The 8192-nt window shown below is 40.7% G+C and overlaps 2 protein-coding genes across 2 annotated transcripts in view; one reads left to right on the top strand and one right to left on the bottom strand.

Moving 5' to 3' along the window:
* CUNH11orf74 (chromosome unknown C11orf74 homolog) overlaps positions 1-100 on the bottom strand; it is a 57598-nt gene extending 57498 nt beyond the window's left edge. The window contains exon 1 of the mRNA XM_008061344.2: positions 75-100. The gene's annotated coding sequence lies outside the window, so the exon portion shown is untranslated. The remainder of the gene's footprint in view (positions 1-74) is intronic.
* The window catches only part of RAG2 (recombination activating 2), a 5951-nt gene extending 3377 nt beyond the window's left edge, over positions 1-2574 (top strand). Inside the window, exons 2-3 of the mRNA XM_008061345.2 lie at positions 475-2140; positions 2441-2574. Of these exons, the coding sequence (XP_008059536.1) occupies positions 503-2086 (1584 nt within the window). The 5' untranslated portion in view covers positions 475-502 and the 3' untranslated portion in view covers positions 2087-2140; positions 2441-2574. The remainder of the gene's footprint in view (positions 1-474; positions 2141-2440) is intronic.
* Positions 2575-8192: the final 5618 nt, after the last annotated feature.

The raw sequence follows: 8192 nt of genomic DNA, 5'->3' as shown, positions 1-8192 counted from the left end.
TCCCCCGGCCCGAGACGGGGGCTCAGCCGGCCCCTCTCACCTCCCACGCCCTAGTCCTCCGCCTCGGTGCCCACCTAGCCACTTCGCGCCCAGGGCGTCCGACTCAGAGGGACCGCCTAGGAGCGCCTTCCCCTGGAGCAACCGAGAAAATCGTCGTGGAGAACGGATTCCTGGGCCATGTAGTCCTTTCCGCCGGCGCACGCTCGCCCTTTACGGAAAAGGACTACAGTTCCCAGAAATCAAAGGGCGCGTGGTCCTCGGCTAAAACATGTCCCCGCTGCTTCAAACGTACTGGGTGGGAAGGTTCTGCGGCTCCCTGTTGACCTGATTTGGTGGATTTTACTCATTTAGTTTCACTGCATGCATGTGGGAGGACTTTTCTTTTTCTTCATACTTTTTACGTGTGAGAGAATCTAAATACAGCGATCTATATAAAGAAATGCTCTAAGTCGTTTCATTTTGTAATTCTTTCAGATAAAAGATCCATCCACGATCAGAAAATATGTCACTGCAGATGGTCACAGTCAGTAATAACATCGCCTTAATTCAACCGGGCTTCTCACTGATGAATTTTGACGGACACGTTTTCTTCTTCGGCCAGAAAGGCTGGCCCAAGAGATCTTGCCCCACTGGAGTTTTCCACTTTGACGTAAAGCACAACCATCTCAAACTGAAGCCTGCAGTTTTCTCCAAGGAGTCCTGCTACCTTCCTCCTCTCCGCTACCCAGCCACTTGCACACTCAAAGGCGGCTTGGAGTCTGAAAAGCATCAATTTGTCATCCACGGAGGGAAAACACCAAACAATGAGCTTTCAGATAAGATTTATGTCATGTCTATCGTTTGCAAGAACAACAAAAAAGCTACTTTTTGCTGCACCGAGAAAGACTTGGTAGGAGATATTCCTGAAGCCAGATATGGTCATTCCATTGATGTGGTGTACAGTCGAGGGAAGAGTATTGGTGTTCTCTTCGGAGGACGGTCATACATGCCTTCTACCCAAAGAACCACGGAAAGATGGAATAGTGTAGCTGACTGCCTACCCCATGTGTTCCTGGTGGATTTTGAGTTTGGATGTGCCTCATCATATATTTTTCCAGAACTTCGGGACGGGCTATCTTTTCATGTCTCTATTGCCAGAAATGATACTGTCTATATCTTAGGAGGACACTCACTTGCCAGTAACATCCGCCCTGCTAACCTGTACAGAATAAGGGTCGACCTTCCCCTGGGCAGTCCGACTGTGGATTGCACTGTCTTGCCGGGAGGAATCTCTGTCTCCAGTGCAATCCTCACTCAAACTAACAATGATGAATTTGTTATTGTTGGTGGCTATCAGCTTGAAAACCAAAAAAGAATGATCTGCAACATCATCTCTTTGGAGGACAACAAGATAGACATTCGTGAGATGCAGACCCCAGATTGGACCGCAGACATTAAGCACAGCAAGATATGGTTTGGAAGCAACATGGGAAATGGAACCGTTTTTCTTGGCATACCAGGAGACAACAAACAGGCTGTTTCAGAAGCATACTATTTCTATATGTTGAAATGTGCTGAGGATGATGTGATTGAAGATCAGACAGCATTCACAAACAGTCAGACATCAACAGAAGATCCAGGGGACTCCACTCCCTTTGAAGACTCAGAGGAATTTTGTTTCAGTGGAGAAGCAAATAGTTTTGATGGTGATGATGAGTTTGACACCTATAATGAAGATGATGAGGAAGATGAGTCTGAGACCGGCTACTGGATTACATGCTGCCCTACTTGTGATGTGGATATCAACACTTGGGTACCATTCTATTCAACTGAGCTCAACAAACCTGCCATGATCTACTGTTCCCATGGAGAGGGGCACTGGGTCCATGCCCAGTGCATGGATCTGGCAGAATGCACCCTCATCCATCTATCAGAAGGAAGCAACAAATATTACTGCAATGAGCATGTGGAGATAGCAAGAGCTCTACAAACCCCAAAAAGAACCCTACCCTTAAAGAAGTCTCCGATGAAATCCCTCCGTAAAAAGGGATCAGGGAAAATCTTTACTCCTGCCAAAAAGTCCTTTCTTAGAAGGTTGTTTGATTAGTTTTGCAAAAGTCTATCAGATTCAAGTGCATGGAATTTTTTAACTTATTCTTTAGTCAGGGTCTCACTTTGCCACCCAGGTTGGAGTGCAGTGGCACCAACATGGCTTCCTGCAGCCTTAACCTCCTAGGCTCAGGTGATCCTTCTGCCTCAGCCTCCTGAGTAACTGGGACTACAGGTGTGCACCACCATGCCTGACACTTTTTTTTTTTGGTAGAGTCAAGGTTTCACCGAGTTGCCTAGGCTGGTCTGGAATTCCTGTGCTTAAATGATCCTCCCACCTCAGACTCCCAAAGTTCTGGGATTACAGGCATGAGCCACCACATCCAGTCTAATTTTTAAATATATTTTAAAGAATCATAATGATGATTTTAAAAATTGTATTTCTACCTTTGTTTATTGAAAATACATGTTTTCTTTTAATTGCATGAACTAAGTGCCAGAAAGATGTGCTTATAATGCAATGATAAATGTTGTCATTCTAGAACCAATACATCTTGAAAATATTTTACTCAAAAACTCAATTTACTCATTTATTCTTAATTGAGAATTTCTAACCTAATTTTATTAATTCAAGAAATCTTAATCACAGAAATACTAACACTAAGGAATGTCATATTCCTTATGTGATTTTTGGTGACAAATAACCTATAGAGTAATTAGGACAGATTAAACCAATAAAGAAACTAACACCCAAAATAATTAAATTAATTATTTTGTGCAATATCACAATTTGGTAGTTGGCCCAAACTTAAAACCAAAATCAACCATATCCCCCACTAATGCTCTTCATACACCTTCAAGCAGCCCCATGGATTTCGTGCGTGAGAAGAACAATTTAATACCTTATAGTTTTTATGTGTGTGTGCGCTTGTGCAAGTGTGTCTCCACTGACATGAAGGAAGAACTAATCTAATCAAACTAGGTACATTTTATTGAATTATCTGCATGCATTTCTTCAAGGATTCCCTCTTCCCCCATTATATGATACATGGATGACATATCAAAGTCAGTCACTTGAACCATTTATTTAAGGATGTTTTCATGGAAAACCAATACCCATTGATACTTAGCACTCTGGCAAAAGAAGATGAGAGAGAATAGAACAAGAAAGGGCCACAAAATAAATCTCATGGAGAAAAATAATATTGATTATTTCCCAAAATAATATAAGTTTAAAGAATTTAATGAAACTTAACATGTAGGAGGTTTTATTTTATTTTTTACTTTTTGCTGGGTGGTAGTTTGATTTTTAGTTTTTTGAGGAACCTCTATACTGTTTTCCACAGTGACTACACTAGTTTACATTCCCGCCAACAGTGTATAAGCATTCCCCTTTCTCCGTATCCTCAACAGCATTCGTTATTTTTGTATTTCTTATAATAGAACAGGCAGAAGATTTTAAATGGGGGAATATGTATATATTTGTGTGTGTGTAGTTAACTTGTGGGGTTTGCTGTCAGTGAATATTATAAAATCAGTGGACTTGCCAAAGTTTAATTAGACACTCATCAGAATGAAAGTAGTTAAAAGGACTGTTAATTTTAAGGTTTCTAGACATCAGTTAATAATTAGATGAACTTAGAAACAAACATCTTCCCTCCTGGAGTATTTTTCTGGAAAAGCATTTGACCTTATCTGAAGCACTTCAGCCATAGCTTCGTATTAGTCATTCTTCATTGAATGTCCACGATGTGTAAGGCACAACTAGCAAATTTAGGGGAGAAATGGACCACACCGGAGAGGAAGCCCTGAAGCCCAATTTCTTCCGCCAAAAGTTCCATGCCCCAGATACTGACATTAACACAAACTAAATCATGTTCCTTCTGTTTCGATAGTGTGGCTTGACGACTATTTCTTTTGGCAATTGTACATTGATGTGATTTTTTGTTGTTTTCATCACTTCGATAAAAATAAAATATAAAAGACTTCTGTGTATACTGATGTGCCCAAATTATTGATATTTATAGTTGCCTAAATAAGGCAAAATTGGAATGCTTAATTTTTTGGTGATCTTTCCACCTTGATTTATTTTCTATTTGTTAGTAGAAAGTGACATAAATTGGAGATAAAGTATTTTTTACAGAGTCCAAAGAAAGCATTCCCCCAAGAAGTAGGTATATTCTCTCTTCTTGATTTGCCTACAGTGATTCAGTGGTTAAAGAATTATTATCCAGTATTTATTTTGTAGTCAATGAGATCAAGATATGATCATTTAAGTGACCCAGTTCTGAACTCACTTACTACCATAGCCAAACTCAGATTGCATCAGCATAGCTGCTTTTAGAGGGAGTGTGTGTGTGTGTGTGTGTGTGTGTGTGTGTGTGTGCACGCACGCATGCACTCACACTCATATATGTTTCAAGAGCAAGTAGTTTGATTTTACTTATCAAATATTTGAGTAAAAATAGGTCTTTTTAAGTCATCTCACCAATGAGTCCATCAGATGTGACTTTAAGATAATGGCACTGCTTTTCTAATAAGCTTATGCAAGCATTTAAATGAGCCACACTAAAGAAATAAACACTTATTTCAAAAATATTGCCTTTGCTTAAAACATTTCAGGGACTCAAGTGTCAATCACCCTTGGATTAGGCAAGACCTCATCTCTACAATAAATCAAAAAATTAGCCGGCCGTGGTAGTGCGCGCCTGTAATTCCAGCTACTTGGAAGGCTGAGGCGGAAGGATCGCCGGAGCCCAGCAGGTCGAGGCTGTGGTGACCGGGAGCGGCCACTGCACTCCAGTCTGGGCAACAGAGTGAGACTCCAACTCAAAAAAAAAAAAAAAAAAAGTAGACATGATTTCTAAAAGCAGACAAATGTCATTTAAAGCCTAGCAGTGTATAACTTTCAGTATCACCACATTTGGTCAAAAACAAAGTGTGAATAGAAGCTAACAAAATGGATTCTCTGATGTGGCATAAGTCGTTTATAAAGATAACTCCCAAAATTGTTTACACAAGAGTAAGCGCAGTATCAAGAAATAAGTATATGACTTTCCAAAGTGATCATGTTAAGGAACTATATCCATCTACAAGTACAAGTCAGTTCGATGTGTTAGGGTAAGGGAAGACGTAGGAAAGAGGAATGCTAGTCCAAAGGCCCTGGGGTGAGATGAAGCTTGTACCATTTGAGGAAGAGAAAAAAGGCCAGTCTGGTTAAAACACGGTACACAGGTAAGATGTGAAATGCAATGAGGCCAGAGGCAGGCAGGAGCCAAGGCCCAAATTTTTCACCAGCAAAATGAAATCACATTCTGTGCTGCCCATAACAGAGAGCAATTATAAGGGTCAAATAAGTCATTGCACACTGGAAAATACTATCTGAGCATATTTTTGTGTTGTGTGTTCAAAAATGTAGTTTCATTACTCTCTATCACTGTAAAATAAATCCAGATACTCTGCATACAAATTATTTAAGAGGAGATTATGCTGCTATTTACCAGAGATTTTATGATAATAAGCATGTGTAAGAAATGACAAATTCCAAATGACAAATACAGACTCTGGACCACAGATCATCAAAGACTACATAAAATCCATATGCAATCTGCTTCTGGGTTGGGCTTTTGTACATAGCAGAGCAGCTCCCACACTGCGATCTATCAAAAGTCAGTGCTCAACACAAGGGCAAGTAAAAGAAACAGACAAAAGTAGAACTACATAAAGATATTTTAGATTGGCTGAAAGGAGGAAGACTAGGCCTTAATTATAGTTAGAAAGATGTTCAATAAAGCATTGTTTAGAAGATATAATTCATCATATTACATCTCATGCTGAAAGCCAAATTGTGAGATCATATTTGTCAAGAAGGATACTCAACTAACTGGAAATTGTTTTTTGGTCGACCATCGGTTGATAAAAGAAAGTATATGAAGCTTGGGGAAGAGAGGAATCACTCACTTGGCCCGACATGAATTGTCCATCTTGATCTGTTCCCTCCCGAGTTTCTTCTCAGCCTCCCCACTCTCTTCACACTATGCTCAATATCCAAAAATGCCAAACTGTTGATGCTCCTAGTGGGCACCCTGGTTGTTTCAGACCCCAGGACCTTTGAGCAGCCTGCCTCTTCTTCCCCCTTGCACTTGGCAACTTCTGCTGATACCCAAGTCCCTCTTGCTGTATTCACTTTTTACATCCCAGGTAAGCTACCTCTTCCTCCAGGAAGCCTTCTCTGAACCTCCCCCGCCCCCGCCCCTCCCCAGAGGGCTGTAGTGCTTATAGATCTCAGCTTCCATACCCAGAAGTGTAAGAAATAAAGCCATTTGTATTTTTCTGTAACTCCACTGACATGATACTATGCATCTCTTTTGCTATGTGCTGTAAATACAATTTCAATAAACATAGGTGGTCCCCCTATTTTCACTTAACTTTTTGTCCAAGTGCCAATTTTCCAGAAGTGGGAGTGAGGAGGGTGAAGTGTCTGGTTCTTGTGATCATCATCTCTCCTCATAAGCTTCAGCTACAACACCCACATTCCTTCCTGACCTGCCGTTATCCAACTTTGAAGATGGTGCCTGAAAGGTACCTCAGTCTTAACCATGAAGCTTCCTTGGGTCTAGCTCTGTCTCAGCTGCTTTCAGGTCCCTGGTGGGTTCATGTGCCCCTTCCTCTCCCTGCATTGTCACTTCTCATTGTGGGACCATCTAGGGCTTGTCTGTTTCTGAACCTTTCATGGGAGCATCCTACAGCACATCCCACAGAATCACTTGCAGGCTGTCACTGGCTGGATATGCCTCACACCATGCCACCTCTGAATGTGGCTGGATCCCTGGGTCCTGTCAGGGAAATGAGATACAGATCCCCTCTGCTCCTGACTCCTCAAAGTTTTCTAGGGTTTCTCCTGCTCTCTCTGACTCCACAACTCCGCCCATGGTAAAGGCTACAGAGACCCCTTTTCTCTGGAACCCAATGTCCGCTCACTCCATTTTTTTTCCATGTCTCTCCGCAAAAATCATTATGTAGTCATGAAGCAGTTTCTGGGCACGGTGCTTACCACATAAATGGTTATTGCATGAATGAATGAATAATGAATGACTGAGATCATTGTAGAAAAGCTCTTATTCATCAAATATTCTTCAAAACTTTTAATCCTCAGATACTCTTTAGAATTTTCAGTTTTTTCCATTTTCCCCTGAGGCATAGAATTTGACACCCAAGTCCATGATAGAAGAAAGAAGTAGGAGGAATCTCACCATATTATATTACACAGAGACCCTCAGGCCCTCTCTGATGCTACCTTATCACCTACAGTGATTTCTACTGTTACACAAAATCCAGCACAAGGATTGGTTGCAAAGTATGCGAGGTGTCTGACTCTTTCAACCAACCATGAGTTCCATGAGTGCTAGTACAACGCTTTTGTAATTTGTGTATACCAAATACTTGACATAATACCTGGCATATTGTATGCATTCAAAATGTTATTAAACTGAATTGAATTAAACACCTTGGTGAGGTGCATCTGCCTTCCCTCGTGGGTAACCAAAGTGACCTATACTTTAGTATAACACTAATTGCACTTTGTTACATTTGTTACAATTACTTATTACTTATCTTTCCCTTCTCTAATCTCTTAATTCCATCATGACAAAGGTCTTTATTTATTGTTGAATCTCTAGTATCTAGCAGAGTGCCTAGTGCTCTGAAAAATTATATATGTATATATATATGTATATGGGGGAGAGAGAGAGAGAGAGAATAAATTAAGGCAACTAAAGAAGCAACGCATATTTGCATAAATGAAACCAACACACCTCTGGCTGACTACATAGGTGAGAACAGGAAGATAAGTATTAGGGTAATTAACACTAGCTGCTGTGACAAAAGCTTTCAAACACTTTAGTAAATTGTCACAAGTTTACTTTTTGCTCATGCCAAGTCCAATGTAGGTGTTCTTATCTATTCATATGACTGGCTTTCTTCCAGGCTTTTTCCATTTTAACAACTTTGTCATCTTTGTCTCCATCGTCATGTGTCCCCAAAACTTCAGACACAAGGGAAAGAAAAAAGAAAACATGGGGAAGGCCCAGCCACTTGTAAATGTTTCAGCCTGCAAGCATAAATCAATTCCTCCAATGGTCCATTGGCAAAACCTAGTCCCATGG

The sequence above is a fragment of the Carlito syrichta genome, unplaced genomic scaffold (assembly GCF_000164805.1).
Source record: "Carlito syrichta isolate Samal-C Ts95f unplaced genomic scaffold, Tarsius_syrichta-2.0.1 Scaffold305211, whole genome shotgun sequence".
Lineage (NCBI taxonomy): Eukaryota > Metazoa > Chordata > Mammalia > Primates > Tarsiidae > Carlito > Carlito syrichta.
The sequence above is the reverse complement of the archived record's forward strand: the minus strand, read 5'-3'. Positions and strand labels throughout refer to the sequence as shown.